At 46.9% G+C, this 19,014-nt stretch overlaps 1 protein-coding gene across 1 annotated transcript in view; it reads left to right on the forward strand.

Annotated features, from left to right (window-relative positions):
* PSMD1 (proteasome 26S subunit, non-ATPase 1) overlaps positions 1 to 19,014 on the forward strand; it is a 94,197-nt gene that overhangs the window by 60,460 nt on the left and 14,723 nt on the right. The window contains exons 18-19 of the mRNA XM_083442016.1: positions 4,130 to 4,246; positions 17,798 to 17,900. Of these exons, the coding sequence (XP_083298142.1) occupies positions 4,130 to 4,246; positions 17,798 to 17,900 (220 nt within the window). The remainder of the gene's footprint in view (positions 1 to 4,129; positions 4,247 to 17,797; positions 17,901 to 19,014) is intronic.

A 19,014-nucleotide genomic window follows, 5' to 3' on the forward strand; every position in this document is an offset into this window, starting at 1 on the left:
TTTAAAGTCAATTTAATGTATCATTTTTGAAGAAAAATACATCCTATCTTTGTTTTTAGATGATACAGACACCATCTGACCAGTTTTTCCTTCCTAGGAGATAAAAGGGAATGGTTCCTAAAAAGGCGCATGCTCTCTGCAGTTTTCCTAAGTACCTGTCAGGGGCATTTCTCAGCCAAAGGAATGCACACAGCAGATAGTGAACTCTTTATTGTCAAAGGTAACACTTACAGTCACTTCTACAACTCTGGATCCTGACAGACACCAGTTGAGTGTCTAGGCAGCTACTCCCAGGCCAATAATCTCAAATGGACTTGAACCGAGGGCCTTCATGGGCCGCTGCTTTTGCTGTTAGGCCTCCTGCAGACCAGCTCTTCATCTCTCTGTGCCTTTCCACCATGATCAATTACTGGCGTTTCCTCTCTCTGTGTAAGCTACCCCTTCCTGTTTGCAGACTCCCATATAACAGAGCATCTGCTACATTCAGCTCACGGATTCTGCTCTGTGCTTTTTGCCCTTTCGCATTCCTGTTTCACTTCATCTTCTGAGGATCTCCTCCGCCTTGCCACACTCTCACAGGCTCTGCAGAAGCCTGATATACCCGGATTAACTTTCCGGAATTGATTTACTGTCAACGACTGACAGCACGCTGACATGTGTGCACCGGGCGAAGAGGGGCTGGAGTCTTGACTCAGGAGAAGGGGGGGCAGCGGTCTGTGGGGACCTGTACCAGCCAGGAGGCAAGAATCAGAGGCAGGAGAAGCGTCAGAGCCGGAGGAAAAGGCAGGCCAGGCAAGTGAAGGGCCAGGTGCTTCCTCACCCTCGCTTGCACCACTGTCTCCCAGGACCAGGAGAGAAATGAAGAGGGAAGAGCAGAGTCACCTTTCATGCTGGCGTAGTCTCAAGCAATGTGCACACAGTCCTTTGGGGGAAGGTACATAAACTGGTGAAGAGAGAAGATTGACTAGTGGGGTGCCACAGGGTTCTGTCTTGGGCCCGGTCTTATTCAACATCTTTATCAACGACTTGGATGATGGACTCAAGGGAATCCTGATCAAATTTGCAGATGACACCAAACTGGGAGGGCTGGCTAACACCCCAGAGGACAGGATCACACTTCAAAACGACCTTGACAGATTAGAGAACTGGGCAAAAATACAAGATGGGTGACACCTGGCTTGAGAGCAGTACATGTGAAAAGGATCTAGGAGTCTTGGTTGACCACAAACTTGACATGAGCCAACAGCGTGACGCGGCAGCTAAAAAAGCCAATGCAATTCTGGGCTGCATCAATAGGAGTATAGCATCCAGATCAAGGGAAGTAATAGTGCCACTGTATTCTTCTCTGGTCAGACCTCACCTGGAGTACTGTGTCCAGTTCTGGGCACCACAGTTCAAGAAGGACACTGACAAACTGGAACGTGTCCAGAGGAGGGCAACCAAAATGGTCAAAGGCCTGGAAACAATGCCTTATATAAAAGGATGTCACACAGAGGAGGGAGAAAGGTTGTTTTCTGCTGCCGCAGAGAGGAGGACACGGAGCAATGGATCCAAACTACAAGAAAGAAGATTCCACCTAAACATTAGGAAGAACTTCCTGACAGTAAGAGCTGTTCGACAGTGGAATTTGCTGCCAAGGAGTGTGGTGGAGTCTCCTTCTTTGGAGGTCTTTAAGCAGAGGCTTGACAACCATATGTCAGGAGTGCTCTGGTGGTGTTTCCTGCTTGGCAGGGGGTTGGACTCGATGGCCCTTGTGGTCTCTTCCAACTCTATGATTCTATGAATGGAATGGTCCCCTGTTGCTGATGGACCTGGGAATAGCTGCCTCAGTGCTAGATTGGTGTTTATAGGTCTCCAGAGCTGCAGGAGCAACTGTAAGTGCTCTTTGACAATAACAAGTTCCTTCTCTTGACTGGGAAGTGCCCTTGGTATTTCACTTTGCTCCACCAACCCACAAATCCATTATGCCCCCTTGTTCAGACTCCTTGGCCCATCTCTTGAAGAGGCATTTCCTTTTAAAGATCTGGATCTTCCTCTCCTCCCTCGCCAGGGCATGCTCTCTCCACCAGACAGTGATGTGAACTAAGCACCTGTCTTGCAGGAAGGGTGGAGTAAGCCCCAGTTTTACCCCCTCTTTGTAGTGCGAGCATCTGCCTGTAGTGGACAAAAATGGTCAGCCGTTTGGTATTCACAGTCTGAGTCTGTTTTATTTCTCAATTTGTATGGGCAGGATAATAGAACCTGCTTGGCTGCAGCTCTGTACTTCTTTATTGTTTATTCCTAAAATAAAGGATCTTGAGCATCTGTTTATATCAGTGTGTCTTCCAGGGCCTGCATCAACCTATTTTAAAGGCCAAGTTAATATTTTAGAACTGGGGAGATTGGAAACGAAGTTAAGCTTTTAGTTAGGCCAAAGAGGCACTTCCCTCACGCATCCGCTATAAATAGGCATGAACTCACGCAATGTCACAGATTAGGCCTGGGCCAATAAATGCACAAGAATACAACTCGGCCTTGTAAAAGGCCATATAATTAGAGCAAAGGCTTTGGAAAGCTTGTGCTGTGAAAGAAACAAAAAGTTCAGAATAATAACCCTTTGTACACTAAACCTGTACTTCATCAGCCTGTCTTTTATTTAAGTCATGGCTTCTTCAGGTGATTTTTAAATCTGATTCTGTCAAGGATGCTATAGTAGTTGGATTTCCTGTGTCAGCCTGGCAGGTGGGGGGCATTGGGCTGCACGCCCTTTGAGGTCTCTTCCACCTCTCTGATTCTAAGTGGGTCATCAGATCCATTTTCCAGCTCTAAAGTGGGTTAGTGAGTAAATTTGGCATGGAATGTATGCGTACTCAGCTGCTCAGCTGAGAGCCAGTGTGGTGTAGTGGTTAAGAGCGGTAGTCTCGTAATCTGGGAACCGGGTTCGCGTTTCCGCTCCTCCACATGCAGCTGCTGGGTGACCTTGGGCCAGTCACACTTCTCTGAAGTCTCTCAACCCCACTCACCTCACAGTGTGTTTGTTGTGGGGGAGGAAGGGAAAGGAGAATGTTAGCCGCTTTGAGACTCCTTAAAGGTAGTGACAAAGCGGGATATCAAATCCAAACTCTTCTTCTTCTGCTCCTGGGAATCCCCACAATGCTGATTCAGGTGTGTAAGAGGCTGAGGTTCCTACAGCCCATTCTGTGCTAAGAGTATTGCCCTCTGATGCACATCATCATGTCCTGGGTTTTGATCATCAGATGTAGAAAAATTACTTTCCAGGCCTTCAACTAGGTTTGCACCAAATTCCAAGTTTCTGTGTGGTGTGAGGTGGGGGGTTTTTTTTTGGGGGGGGGAGTTTGCAAATACCCAGTTTTTCTAACAATCTGAGTGCGTTTGAATTACATAATACCACATTTCAGCTTTTAGTCACATGGAGGTACACAATTTTGATACCCCTATAATTGATGAAGTCATCCGTGTGTTGTGTTGTTGTGTTGTTGTTGAGTCATTTATTCGTGTCCGACTCTTCGTGACCCCATGGACCAGAGCACGCCAGGCACTCCTGTCTTCCTATAAAGTATTTCCATACATTTTAGATGTTCCCTCCTTTTCCTCACATGCTTCCCCTCAACCCAGGTTCTTAAATTTTTAGAGGTCCAATTCAGAGACTGCTCCTTTGAGAGAGGTGAAAGTGTAATTGGGGAATAGGATTTTCTCAGTGTGAGCCCTGAGGCACATCAATGAGTCAACTAAAGTGCATTGATGTTCAAGGAGCTCATCAAGCCTGGTAGTGGCGAGACAAAACAAAACTCCCCGTTGCCTAAAATAGGCATCATCTATAGCATCAGATAAATTGCTTACCTGTCACACCTAAGCTTCTAACAGATTTCATTCAGGAAAGTGTTAAATCTTCCTTCTGTTTTTGAGCTTAAATTGAGGAAATGCTTTTTAGAAAACAGTAATCACTGTTTTCACACCCTTTGCCCTGTTATCTGTGTGGTGGGCAAATATATCAATCTCAATAAAAATAAGCAAAGCTCTATTCCATGGCCTTCTTGAAGATCCTAATCTGATAATCCTGATGAAAGCCTGGTGTTTAAAAAGTAATACAGTTAATATTATGTGTGCTCTTCTTTTTTTCTCCGAATAGGAAGCAATTAATTTGCTCGAGCCAATGACAAATGATCCTGTGAACTATGTGCGTCAAGGCGCTTTGATTGCGTCTGCCCTTATCATGATCCAGCAGACAGAGATACTCTGCCCAAAGGTGAGTAATGGATCTTCAGCCAGGGAGGTATGCAAGAGAGAAAAGCCCTTGGCTGAAGGAGACAGGAGCTTCTGCAGCCCTGCAATAGCAGTTGCTTTAGCAAGTGGCATTCTTCAAGGAACAAAACTTCATTTTTGTAACGATATTTGAGTCCAGTAAATTGCAAGAGATGCTTGGGCGTGACTATCATTATATCAAAGTGTGCCATCTCCAAGGAGCTACCTTTGTTGCTGTCCAGGGGACAAAAACCTCACAGAAACGCTCCTCTTTCCCCAGGTAATCCGCTGAGGTCGCTGTTTTAAACTTGGAGCAGTTTTCATTTTACCGCCTGTTTGAGTGGACTTTCAGTTTGCATTCAGTAGCATGTTTGGTTTTATACCTTTCCCTGGTTTATGACTTGGCCTTCAGTGCAAGGAAAAGCTAAACAGGAGAGTAAAAACTCTTCAGAGACCAAAGCCACAGGCCCAGCACAGGTAGATGACCAGCTGGGTTGATCCATTGCACAGTTACGAAAACAGCAGAGCTCTGGAGGCCTTGGGTGCAAATGTGTTGATTTGATGGGGACAATCAGCATATCCAAGAAAGGTTTAGTTCTTACTGGGTCGTCCATGCAGAGGAATGTGCTGAAGTTCATTTCTAGTCTCCAGTGGCAAACAGGGAGCCTCTTGGGCCTCTGATTTTGGCTCAGGAGCACATTTCTCTCCCAGTCTAGATCGTGGGATGGCTGCCCACAGTCCTTCCCAGGCTAAATGAAGCTTTGGTTCATACCATGCAGTCTGAGAAGGCCGTGACAGAGCATTGTGTTGGTGACTCATTTTTCAGTACGTTGCTTTCTCAAACTTCCTCGGAAGCCCTGCTCTCTGGGATATTATTGCCCTACATTTTTTTACTGAATTTGGAGGTTTCTTTCACTTTTGTATAGCAGGGCTGTACGTGGGCCCATGGTCCATACTAATAAATAGCATGTGTGAGCATATCTTGTGTCTGGTACGAAGGTTTTGTAACTTAGCCATACTGGGTTTCCTGGAACAGGCCACCATTCTAAATTGTTGTGCAAATTTTTGAAGTGTAACTCTCTTCTTTAAAAATAGCACCTTGTCCTGGGAAACGACATGTTTGGCTTTCTGGGAAAGGCGTTCTGGATTTAAGTTGTGGCAGCAATGTAAAAAAGTAAAATGCCTTCTCGAAACGGCAGTTTAAAAAGTAATATTCTTTCTCAGTGTAGGTTGGGGTAGATTCAGTTTAAAACAACCCACCTGTAGCATAAGACATCTGAGAACATCCACATGTAAAAGCCTCCCTGTTTGTACAAAAGTGCTAAGCAAGAGGCCTTGGCAAGCATCCTACTAGGTTGTTCCAACTCTCTGATGCATGTAATGTCATTAGTTAATAGATCCGATGTAAAAGCCTCATCCTGTTCCTTTGCATGTTAGACTTGGGAAATTGGGAGGCATCTACTGAACGTGAGCACAGCTCTCTCCCTTTCCTCCTGCTACGGCTCTCCCCGCATATTGCGCCAGTGGTGCGCTATGTGATATGCAAGACGCAGAAGGGAGAAGCTGCCTGTCTAGAGTTCCTGCAGTCTACAGAAGATGGGCAAGAAAGGTGCTGGGCATTGGAGATCTGTACTTTGTAATCATTACTGGGGCTAAGATATGGGGGAATAGCCGAAGAGCTTCTGTGGTTCAGGAAAGGCTGATGAAGAAGGCTACCTTGATAGTAGTGCGTCTGGCTGTTAACCAGAAGGTTGGTGGTTTGAGTCCAGCCAGGGGCAGCTGTGGGCAGGATTCCTGCAGATGATCCATCGGGTCCCTTTCAATTTTATGATTCTAGGGCTGTCTGTAGTCCAGACTTTTTAAAAATAAATGTGTAAACTGTATAAATTATTTAAATCAAGACGAGTTACATGATTTTGCCTATTTTACATTATTCTGACCCACCACAGAGTTTTTCCAGGCAGGGGGAGTGGCAAGGAGCTGAAGCTCTGGACTCTGGACATGGGCAGTTTTATCCTGCATCTTTTCTGGCACCTGGGACATTGCCCACACTGTGTCAAGCCTACCACAAAACCCTTAAGGACTAAAAACTTGATTTTTTAAAAGAGGGGAGCAAGAGATTCTTAGAAAGCTGAACCAGGTATAACATTTTAATGCTTCAGCTTTCCTTGGTTCCTGTGAAGTTGGAGCAACATGTTCTCGATTAAGTAAAATGCTGCGTTTTGAAATCCTAGGCAGAGATAGAAAGCATCTTCAGATTTCATTGACCAATAAAACACTGAACAAGTGTGGTCAGGATTGAAAGCAAGGCAGTTGTAAGTGCAGTGTAGTCTCTAAACCAGCATGCAATATTTTAAAGTGCACATGTCATACAGACAATTTTGATGTTTGTTCCTTAAGCTTACCCGCAGGATTGGCCCTGCCACTTGTTTTACTGGATGCCATAGGGGTGAAGCCTCGTTGAAAATATGTCTGGATTTTTAAGCCAACCTGTACAAAGAACCAGGCAAGATTATTCTCCTTGGTCCACCATACCAACAGGCACCACAGCCAAACACAATGTGCATCATTCCTATCTATTTCTGAACAAAAGGAGAGGCTCATGAGGCGCTATCTCTTTCTGGCATGTGGTTTGTAAAGCAATGCAGAGTTCTTATCAGGTGAAGAAAGCTTATTGAATATGATCAGCTCCGAAGAGCAGGGCCTGTCTTGTTTGCTAATGGTTTTATGCAAGCCGCTTTGGGATCCTTTTCAGCAGTGGAGTAGGGTGTAAATGCTTTACCTAATCGTCTATGAATACAGCTGAGGATGGGGAAAGTGGAACTTGATCTGGATGAGCTCATGGATTACTCTAGAGAGCAAGTAGAGTCAACTGCAGGATAATAAGCCCTCCTGCTGGATGCTGTCGTCTTACCGGCTTGCAGCAGAAGAAGGAGAGAGGGTGGGTATTGGTTGATTGGAAGCGGATATCTGTACAGCTCAGAAGACATGGGAGCAGTTAGCATCTTTGATTTTCAAAAGATGAACTAGATTGAGTGGAGAGTTAGTCTTAGTGCAGTGGAGCATAATGTTGGACTTGGACGTGGAAGACCTGTGAAGCTGGACTCACTTCAAGGCCCTGGCAGATCCAGACATTCTTGGCACCAGTACCCCATTCATAAAACAGGAATGATGAATTTTCCCTTGGGGTGGTGGAAAAACAGAATTAAATGCAGGGCCAGCCCAAGACATTTCAGCACTTGAGGTGGACCCCAAAATGGCTCCCCCCCTCCCCGCCAGGGAAGAAAGGGTAAGAGAGGATCTACATCTATGATTGGGAACAAGGGAGGAAGCAAATCAACAACAAGATCTGCTGGTCCAGTGGATTCTGCCGCCTGAGGCAGTTGCCATGCTGTGCCTCATGGGTGGGCCGGCCCCGATTAAATGTTGTGGCACTGCAGTAAATGCAGCCTGCCGTGGGGGGTTCAAACCCAAGCTGCTTTCGCTCTGCATAGCATTACTAAAAGACCTGCATCTAGCCACACAAGTCGCATTATTTTGCAATTGGCTGTGTAAATTGAGAAGTTGGATTGGGTGTTGGATCTGAATCGGGGAGACCTGGCTCCGGCTCCCGGCACATGCATGAAGCTCCCAGTGAATGGACCTGGGCAAACCTACCTAGACCCCAAGATGTAAGAGATAACACAAAGCTTTTATAGCACGCTGAGCTCAAGCACACACTCTCTGCCTGTGGCTTCCCACAACTGCTATTCCTGTGGCTTCTTTTTTGGTTTGGAGCCCCTTTCATGGTGCTGGTTCTAGCCTTCAGAGGACCAGTTACCTGCTCCCATGTAGGGCTGCCTGGGAATTGAGATCAGTGTCCCTTGCACTCAGCGCCATCTCAGGAGACTCAGCAAGTGAACATGACCCTGCATTGCCCCCCCCAGTTGGACTTGACCCAGCTCCCTCTTCATGTGGCATCCACCAGAAACAGAACACACCTTTACTTCAATGGGGGGGGGGGTTCTTAGTGAGTGAAAGTTGTTGTTTAGTCGTTCAGTCGTGTCCGACTCTTCGTGACCCCCTGGACCAGAGCACGCCAGGCACTCCTGTCTTCCACTGCCTCCCGCAGTTTGGTCAGACTCATGTTTGTAGCTTCGAGAACACTGTCCCACCATCTCGTCCTCTGTCCTCCCCTTCTCCTTGTTCCCTCCATCTTTCCCAACATCAGGGTCTTTTCCAGGGAGTCGTCTCTTCTCATGAGGTGGCCAAAGTATTGAAGCCTCAGCTTCAGGATCTGTCCTTCCAGGGAGCACTCAGGGCTGGTTTCCTTCAGAATGGATAGGTTTGTTCTTCTTGCAGTCCGTGGGACTCTCAAGAGTCTCCTCCAGCACCAGAATTCAAAAGCGTCCATTCTTCGGCGATCAGCCTTCTTTATGGTCCAGCTCTCACTTCCATACATCACTACTGGGAAAACCATAGCTTTTACTATACGGACCTTTGTTGGCAAGGTGATGTTGGCAAGGTAATGTACCTTGTTGGCAAGGTAATGTATAACATAACCGACTCTTGCAGCTGCCAGGCTTGTGTTTTTGTTTTGTTTTTAAGTTTTTGGTTGCATTTCTTTGCATTTTACTGATCATACTATATCAGTAATATATCCAATATTCTGTGGTATCCAACGAGTGTGTCCTGTCAGCATAAGGATCAACGCTTGCTCAATTAAACTTTCCTCTCCTGGCCCCCACACCCTGCACCCTTCCCCAAATCTGCTTCAGGGGCCTGGGGGGAACCCCAAAAACAGATTTAAGGGGCGTGCAGGGATTGGGGTGCACTTCCATTGTGCAAGCAGAAATCCTTACACCGATCGGACATGTTAGTTGGAATACCATCCTGTGCTTTCTTGGTTTTGTTGTGTGCCACTTTGATTACCGTATTTTTTGCTCTATAAGACGCGCCAGACCATAAGACGCACCTAGTTTTTGGAGGAGGAAAACAAGAAAAAAAATATTCTGAATCTCAGAAGCCAGAACAGCAAGAGGGATCGCTGCGCAGCAAAAGCAGTGATCCCTCTTGCTGTTCTGGCTTCTGGGATAGCTGCGCAGCCTGCATTCGCTCCATAAGACGCACACACATTTCCCCTTACTTTTTAGGAGGGAAAAAGTGAGTCTTATAGAGCAAAAAATACGGTACTTTTAATAAAGGGGCAGGCTATAAGTTTATTATTAACCTTCCCTGCAGCGAGTGGCCACAGTGTTGGTGGTTGCTGTTGTGTTGGCTGGTGTTGTGGGGCTTGCCCTCGGTTCACTCAGGGCAGTGGGGAGGGCAAGCCAGTCTGGCTGATGCACCCTCAGACATTCCCCGGAATCCCTGCGCTCCTGTGGCAGGTAGCACAGCGCCCCTCGCCAAAAGGATTGACGCGGACTTCGGCAGCCGGAATGCAGAAAATGCAGGAGCCGCTGCTTCTGAGCAGCATCACGTAGTCCATAAAGCCTGTCAGTTGCACAATGGAATGGCAAAAGTGCTTCATTTCCAGGAGCCGCTATGAGCTGTCAAGGATGAGCCGTCCTGACAGCTGGAGCTATAAACTGAGCTGCCGTGTTTGGGGAGCTGCCTTCTGGGGCTGTATTTCATCGCTGGCTCCACTGCAAGTTAGCTGAGTATAACCTGAGTGGCAGATTCAGTGGGCAGCTATTGATCACATCCTCTGGCTTCCTCTTATGAGCTTCCTTTTGAAAAGTGGCTCTGATGGACGCTCCACCATGTATCAGTCCAGCAAGAGCAGGGGCTCTTAAAGACATTTTCAGGCAGCACCTGGGAAGACCTCCTTTGACCTGCAGTGCATCTCAACCAGGCCTGGGGCCGATCCCCACGATGGCTGATGGTGGTGGGGGAAATAGTGCCCCGGTTTCTCCCTTGCAGCTGCTTATTGTGGTAGCTGAAAGCACCAGTGGGGGACGCGGGTGGCGCTGTGGTGTAAACCACTAAGCCTTGGGCTTGGCAATCAGAAGGTCGGCGGTTCAAGGCCCCATGTTGGGGTGAGCTCAGTCCCAGCTCCTGCCAACCTAGCAGTTCAAAAGCACGCAGTGCAAGTAGATAAATAGGTACCACTCTGGCGGGAAGGTAAACGGCATTTGCATGCGCTGCTCTGGTTCGCCAGAAGCGGCTTAGTCATGCTGGCCACATGACCCGGAAAAGCTATCTGCGGAAGTGGACAAATGCCGGCTCCCTCAGCCTGTAGAGCAAGATGAGCGCTGCAACCCCAGAGTCGTTCACGACTGGACTTAATTGTCAGGGATACCTTTATCTTTACCTTTACCTAAAGCAGCGGTGATTAACCAGGTGCTTAGAGGGTATTTATTTTCTGCATTTATATCTCACCTTCCTTATATCCCAGAAGCCAAGGGTTCCCAGGCCGTCCACACCTCTAGGCACTGACCAGAACTAGACCTGCTTAGCTTCAGCAACAAGGTTGCTGCCTCCTGTGCTTTCAGAACATATCCTCAGACATGAGGGCTCCCAGAGTTTGTACCACAAAGCCAGCACAAAACTTCAGGTGTTCACTGGGCCCTCTCTCCCAAGTATGTCTGTGTTGCGGTGGCATAAAACCAGGGTTTGCAGCACAAAACCGGCTTGGAATTTTGACATAAGCAACACTGGTTTATGTGTGTTCAGTAGGGTCCTGCTTTTAATGTGTCAGTGCGTACTTATAGGGGGTGCCACAGAATAGAACACATTTTTGAAGGGTTGTCTGGGATTGGACAGTTTGCAATTACAGTGGTACCTCAGGTTAAGTACTTAATTTGTTCCGAAAGTCCGTACTTAACCTGAAACTGTTCTTAACCTGAAGCACCACTTTAGCTAATGGGGCCTCCTGCTGCCGCAGCGCCGCCGGAGCATGATTTCTGTTCTCATCCTGAAGCAAAGTTCTTAACCTGGAGCACTATTTCTGGGTTAGCGGAGTCTCTAACCTGAAGCGTATGTAACCTGAAGCGTATGTAACCCGAGGTACCACTGTAGTTGGTTACTTTCTCTAAGGCATTGAGTGCGCTGCTGTTCAGGTCTCAACCAGCCTGTTTAATTTTGACCCCTCAGCAGTAAAGCCTGGCTAGTGGAATTCCTTTTGACTTGAAGGCTTGCTGTAGACGATCCTTGCGCCCGGTGAACTCTAGAGGAAGAGATTGTGGCATTTGCTTTGGAGTGCTGTGAACAAGACAGCCCTGACAGTTTGCTTTAATGCCGCAGTTGGTAGCCTTTTTTAAACGCAGGAGCTGAGCTGCTCTGGCTTTCGTCAGCCATTTGAGATGGTGAATGGCCTGCCGCAAATGAAGTGGAGTGAATTGCTGCCTGTGTTCCAACGTTGCCCTGGACGCCACCCAAATGTACCCCAGCAGGCCTTTTTCTAAGGCCGTAAAACTTCAAAGCCATGGAGTTCTGTCGAGAGGGTGGAGGGCACGCAGCCCACAGACAGGTTTCATACCTTGCTCTAAAAATATCGCCATGTGGCACATCCTTCCCAGTTCTGGTCTTCTGGCCTGGCAGACCTAAAGAGCTGACAGTTAACCACAATGGTAGGGTGTCTAGAATAGATGTGGATGGAAGGAGGGATTTGGAGGTAGTCTTGCTGTGAAGGGAAGTGGGCTGCAATCCCTGCTGTTAATTAGAGGAAGAGGGGATACTAAATCATTTAGATTTTTCTCTTTGGGCACCCCATCCAGGGTTATACTGTAGGATTCACAAGCTAGCAAATGTAGGCTTTATGAACACGGCTGTGTGCATTACGCCCTGGGTGTGGCAGGGAGTTGAAATTCTGCACTTGAAATTCAGCACCAGGAAACACTGGGTTCTGCAATTATTTCACTTGGCAGAATTTATTCTCCAGTTTTTACTATTTTGCATGTGTCTTGCTTTATTAGTCAAAGGGGAAGGGGAAGGAGTTTTGCCCAAGCCACCTCTCTGGCTTCTGCGGAGTCTTAGCAGACATTGCTCCATACGTTTCCCAGCACATCTTTGCCGTCCCATGAGGACTTGAAACATGCTGATGGGGGGCGGGGTGTTAAATGCGAAGCTTGAGTTTTTTGGGAAGGTACATTCTGCGTCCAGTATTCTGTGCTCCCCTGGAATTTGTGGGTTTAACATGGAGTTCCCTTCAGGTGCTGCGCAACTGTTTGTGGAGAAATTGTATCAATAGCCTTGGTCTGAAATATGCCAAAGAATGCAGAGACAACAGCAAAGCTTCTTTTGCAGTCTCTGTCTGCTTCACATGTCAACAGGCCACCAAAGTACCATCTTTGAGACAGAGTTTCCGCCACACCCCTTTTTGGCTTTTGTTCTTTGTAGAACTTGCAACATGTATAGCAGCCGAAGGTAGCTTGCAAAAATTCCCCTCTCTCCTTCTTTTTTGGTTTGATTTCCAGGCCAAAAGCAGGCAGGCCATTTTTAATGTAGGAAAAGCCTCTTTCTGTGGAAAGGGTTAGGATAGTGGTGGGGAACCTGGGGGCCTCAGGATAATGGTTAGACTCCACTTCCCATCAGCCCCAGCCAGTGTGGCCATTGGTCAGGGATGATGGAAGTTGTAGTCCAGGGACATCTAGACAGCATCAGGCCCACATCACACTCTAAGAATTTCTCACTTAAAATGCACATACACCCAGAAATTCAAAAGCACGAATCAATTTAGTAGGGCCCTCATTGTTAAAAATGAGTCGTGCCTCTAGTTTACTCAGGTCAGTAATTCCCCAACTGCGTGCCATGGTGATGTTTGCATGCAGCAAGAAATTGAATAAACGCTGCAATGATGAATCCCAAGGCCTCCGAAAAGGCTGCTTGCTGGGTATGTGTATGATTCATCACAGCTCTAGCCATTCCACTTTTCAGTCAGTCTCCCCTTGCAGGTACAGAGGTAGAAATCTGACACACGTGCGCAGTGAATTGGGTGCAGGAAAGCAAGCAGAATTGCCTAACACCTGAGAGGTGGTCGCCTGCTGCATCTCTTGTGTGAGTGGCTGTTCTGGAAGGCCCTTTAGATCAGGGACTTGGGCAACGAAAAGCGGGTGGGAGATATGGGTTCCTCTATGGTGTGTGATTCTTCTGTGTTCAGATGACAGGCATGCTTAAGCTCTCAGAACTGACTCTGGCGTTGCCATCAATCACCTCCCAGTCGGATGTGGCTTGCCGGTCCCTGGACTGCATCCTAGAGCATCGCTGGTGGCGCTGAATCGCTTCCATACCCAAGTGCCGTGTCGCAGGGGTCCAGCCAGCCCTCCCATTGTACGCAGAGCCCTTTGCTGTCAGACTACAGACGCCAGTGTGAACATTAGCAGATCTGCGGAATGTCTCCCAGCTCCGGCCATGATCTGTTTCTCTGAAGATTTGATTACGGTGTGGATTCTAGATCATGGCCCGTGTGGCTAGCAACTTTTTTCTCTATCTTTTTTTTTTATTTTCAGAGTTTATAGCAACTGTCAAGGTCTTATAAACAACATGAGCCCACATGTTCTGGAAGCCACAGGAATGAGGAGGCAGCACCCTGGGCAAAAAGCAACCTGGTTTTAATCTGTCTTCCACGTGCTGCAATGCCTTTTGGTTTCTGTCTCTCCCCGCTGACACCCCCCCCCCCAAGCACAAAGTGTTGAAAGAAGCTCAAGCACAACATCCCCTGCTCTGCTGGAATATTTTAGGCTTTTATGTGTTCCCTCCCTCATAAGCAGAATCTCGTACCAGGGGAAGAATTTGGCACCCTGAGAACATCAGTTGTTGGGAAGGGCTGTAAAACTTTCCCTTGTTGGGCTGGCATTCAACATCTGGATTAAGCTGGCATGTGTGCAGGAGGGTAACTTTAATTTCGCTGGTGTGGTGGTCTTATTATGTGTGTCTTTTAAAAAATGAACCGTTTGCCCATTCTGAGCCGCCAGAAAGGAAGGGAAGAGAGAATCATAGAGTTGGAAGGGGCCACACCGGTCATCTAGTCCAACCCCCTGCAATGCAGGAATCTTTTGCCCAGTATGGAGCTCAAACCCACAATAGAGGAGGGAGAAAGGTTGTTTTCTGCTGCTCCAGAAAAGCGGACACAGAGCAATGGATCCAAACTACAAGAAAGAAGATTCCACCTAAACATTAGGAAGAACTTCCTGACAGTAAGAGCTGTTTGACAGTGGAATTTGCTGCCAAGGAGTGTGGTGGAGTCTCCTTCTTTGGAGGTCTTTAAGCAGAGGCTTGACAACCATATGTCAGGAGTGCTCTGATGGTGTTTCCTGCTTGGCAGGGGGTTGGACTCGATGGCCCTTGTGGACTCTTCCAACTCTATGATTCTGTGATTCTAACTCTGAGATCAAGAGTCTTGTGCTCTGCTGACTGAGCTATCCCAGGAGAAATTGAACTGTGTAAATTTTAAACCACAAAAAAGTTGTTGTGTGTGTGTGGTATATGGTGGGAGAAATGTGCTAAGAGGAAGGCACGCTTGGCAAATCCACACCGTGATCAACTCTCACCCGGAAACCAATGTCCCCACTGTGGAAGGACGTGTGGATCCAGAATTGGCGTCCACAGTCACTTACGGACTCATTGTTAAAACCGTGTTTATGGAAGACAATCTTACTCGGCTACGAGTGATAGAAGAAGAAGATATGGTGGTGGGGGGAGGTGTTGTTGTTGTTGTTTAGTTGTTTAGTCGTGTCCGCCTCTTCGTGACCCCCTGGACCAGAGAATGCCAGGCACTCCTGTCTTCCGCTGCCTCCTGCAGTTTGGTCAAACTCATGCTGGTAGCTTCAAGAACACTGTCCAACCATCTCGTCCTCTGTCGTCCCCTTCTCCTTGTGCCCTCCATCTTTCCCAACATCAGAGTCTTTTCCAGGGAGTCTTCTCTTCTCATGAGGTGGCCAAAGTACTGGAGCCTCAGCTTCACGATCTGTCCTTCCAGTGAGCACTCAGGGCTGATTTCCTTAAGAATGGGGAGAGATAACTTTAGATAAATTTACTTGTGATTCATATAGAATCATAGAACTGTACAGTTGGAAAGGGACCCCTTGGGTCATCTAGTCCCCTGCAATGCAGGAATCTCAACACGCCGTCCCCCATCCAATTTGAAACCATACTGGACCCTGCTTAGCTTGGCAAATATGCTATCAGTTTTATTGCTGCACCACTGCTGTTGCCAGTGACAGTCAGTGTTGCAGATGCCTTCTAAAAATGGCCTTGGCATGTGTGCTAGGCTTCTCCAAGGGTGGGACCCTCAGGCCCATAGTTGTTAAATATCTGCCTATCAGACACCAATGTTTGTCATGGGACCTTGATGGGCAATTTATATAGGCAAAGTCAAGATTGGATCCAAAAGCTGACAGAATATGCTGAATTAGATGGTTTATCAGAAAAAATAAAGAATAAATCAAAACAGGAATTTGTTTCTAAATGGGAGGTTTTTAAAGAATATCTGAAAAATAAATATAGTAGTTTAAATTTTGTTGCAGCATTCGAGGAACTTCAGTAATAGTTGTAAGGTAGATATAAGAAATTAGATTTAATGAGAATAAGTTTAATTATTTTAAAAAAATGTGTATTGGCAATAAGTAATATGAATGTGATGTATGGAATAGACGGGAGGTTGGGTCTTTAGTGTTAAGACCAATAGATGTTTTATTGTTTGCTAAGAATATTATGTGTCTATGGTTATTTTTGTAATTTGTGTATAATTTGGTATTTGTGTTTTTTGTTTGTTTTTCTTGTATAAATAAAAAACTTTAAATGCAGAAATATATATATATATAGGCAAAGTTACAGTGGGAGGGAGCAGTTGAGCCCCAGAGAAGTGCCAGGAGTGCAGATGGCTAGGCTGCGCTTCTGCGTCAAGCCACTCCACCTCCCTGCCTCCGGGACATGATACAGGTGCCCTGTTTCGTTTGTACTTGATTTATTTCAGACTACATCCGACTCCTTCCTAAAGGAGATCTGGAAAGCACTATAAAGTAGCAGAAAACAATAGAAAACAGGGACACTCTCAGCAGCTCGGAATAACTAAGAGGGCGCAAAAGCCCAATTAATCTGAGTGACACAGGCCCAGGAAGGCATCCTCTTTGCAGAAAACTCTGGGGTGAATTCCTTCTTGTCCCTCCCTTGTTCTCTGAGACAGGGAAGCTGGTGGAGCTAAGCCCTGTGGGCAGAGGAGAGGGGAGCACTTAAAAGTCCTCGTTAGTCTTTTAGTCAGTTCGCCCCCCACCAACCCGAATTTGTTAAGAGGCTTCAAACCCATCCAGGGAAATAAATGCCGAAAGCACGTAAAGCCGTTTCCTTGTTTTCTTTCGTCGTGTGCTTTTACGGAAACGCCGCTCCATTCATTACTCTAAAGCAATTCTAAGCATGCGGAGGAATTGGCTTAGGAAGGAATCATATTAGCGGCTTCCATAATTTGGTTTGATTTATTAGAGAAAATTGAGTAACGGGGAGGAATTGCATCCTGCCTTGGGAACATTCTTTCTGCCCTTGTCCAGAAATGTACAGGCTGACTTTGTTGACTCCAGCGCTAGGATTTTCCTTCTTATGGAAGGCAAGAGAGGAATGACAGCCCCTGCAGCCTAGGAAGATATTACGCCATTATTATTGTTGTTGTTGTTGTTGTTGTTGTTGTTGTTGTTGTTGTTGCTACTGATTCATGCCATCTGGTTCAGATTAGCACTTGGTCAGATGGTTAAACCCAGGATTCAGTTTGCTACTAAAGGGCAAGGAGAATGGCAGGTGTGTTTTGAACATAGTCTTCCTAGATAAGTGCGATCTAGCGCTTGGAGTCTCAGACCTAGACGAGGACCTGCGAAACCAGGGTTCAGATCCCCACTCAGCCAAGGAAGGCCCCTGGGTGCCAGTCACTGCCTCTCTGAGCCTCACCTACCTTGTAGGCTTGTTGTGAGGATGTCAAGAAGGACACTGACAAACTGGAATGTGTCCAGAGGAGGGCAACCAAAATGGTCAAAGGCCTGGAAACGATGCCTTATGAGGAATGGCTAAGGGAGCTGGGCATGTTTAGCCTGGAGAAGAGGAGGTTAAGGGGTGATATGATAGCCATGTTCAAATATATAAAAGGATGTCACATAGAGGAGGGAGAAAGGTTGTTTTCTGCGGCTCCAGAGAAGCGGACATGGAGCAATGGATCCAAACTACAAGAAAGAAGATTCCACCTAGACATTAGGAAGAACTTCCTGACAGTAAGAGCTGTTTGACAGTGGAATTTGCTGCCAAGGAGTGTGGTGGAGTCTCCTTCTTTGGAGGTCTTTAAGCAGAGGCTTGACAACCATATGTCAGGAGTGCTCTGATGGTGTTTCCTGCTTGGCAGGGGGTTGGACTCGATGGCCCTTGTGGTCTCTTCCAACTCTAGGATTCTAAATGGAGTGAGGGAAAAGTATGTGTGCCACTTTGAGCTCATTGGAGGAAAGGTGGGATATAAATGGAACGGTGAATGAATAAACCAATTTGTTTAAAGGATCACAGAATTGTGTTTGGAATCCCCTGCACCTTGATGGGTTTCCCTTCTGCAGTTTTGTTTTGTTTTATCGTTGTGTTTCAAACCTGGCCCTTCTCTTCTCTCTTGCAGGTCAGCCAGTTCAGGCAGCTCTATTCCAAAGTCATCAACGATAAACACGACGATGTGATGGCCAAGTTTGGAGCAATCCTGGCTCAGGGCATATTGGACGCAGGTGATTTCTGCTGCTGCAAGGAGGTGTTGGGTTCAGTCAATTCCTTTTCATTTTATTGTTCAGTTTGCTGAACAAATCGGTTGGAACATGCAGACTTGCACGAAGCCCAGTGTAAGGTTTTTCCTAGCCACGCTGATCTCTCCACTTCCCCCACAGACTGTGAACCTTGCCACCATCCTTGTTTTCCTTTAAGTACTTTGAATGATTACAAAATTATGGTAATGGGTTTATTTGTATAGTCCTATCAGTATGCACAGGGCTTTACAGATTGCCCATCTTGTGTGCCGTAGCAAAGCAAAGCGAGGCATTGTGTCCTTGGATAGTTAAGACTCTGTCTTGAAGCATCTGCGGTCATTACGTACGTGTGTCATTTCCAGGTTTCACAGGACAGCTTTTTTTTTTTTTTTTTAAGGATCCCAGCCTTTGATGCGCATAGGGATGCTCCTGGCGTGGAGACTAACAGCTGGCAGATTTGTTAATACCTAATATTTAGAATTTGCGAATAACGTCCACAGTGCTTCCTGTGTATTATCTCGGTAATTGTTACAGCAGCCCTGCAAGTTAGAGGCTGAGTCCTGTAGCTGGATCAGACCCAAAAGGGGGTACTGCTGGAAAGCAAGATAATATCCTTCTGGATCACACCAAAGGAGCATCTATTGCAGCTTCCTGTTCTCGCAGTGACCAACTAGATCCCTCTGGGAAGCCCATAGGCGGGATATGAGTACAACAGCGCACTCTCCAGCAAGTGGTGCTCAGAGGCCATGCTGCTTCCAATTGGTGGACCAGGGCATAGTCATTGTGGCTGGTAGCCATGGATGGCCATACCTTGCATGGATTGGTCCAAGCTCCTTTTAAGGCTGCCCTGGTTGGTGGCCACCCCAGATGATGTTCATCCTCATTTAGCAGAAGCTGATAGATACTGGCTTGCCTGAGGCTGCTTTCATGGCAGCTTTGAGCGGTCAAATGCATCTGCAAGCGGCGGCAGCAGTCCTTAAGGCTCCTCAGTTTCTATCTTGCATTAAGCTCCTGCACCCAGTCTGCAGTCGCTGTCCACCCTGCTTTGGAAGTCTTCATCGCATTTGTAAACAACTCATTAGTCCCTCGAGTTGTTAAA

The sequence above is a fragment of the Podarcis tiliguerta genome, assembly GCF_965153285.1.
Source record: "Podarcis tiliguerta genome assembly, chromosome: 5".
Classification (NCBI taxonomy): domain Eukaryota; kingdom Metazoa; phylum Chordata; class Lepidosauria; order Squamata; family Lacertidae; genus Podarcis; species Podarcis tiliguerta.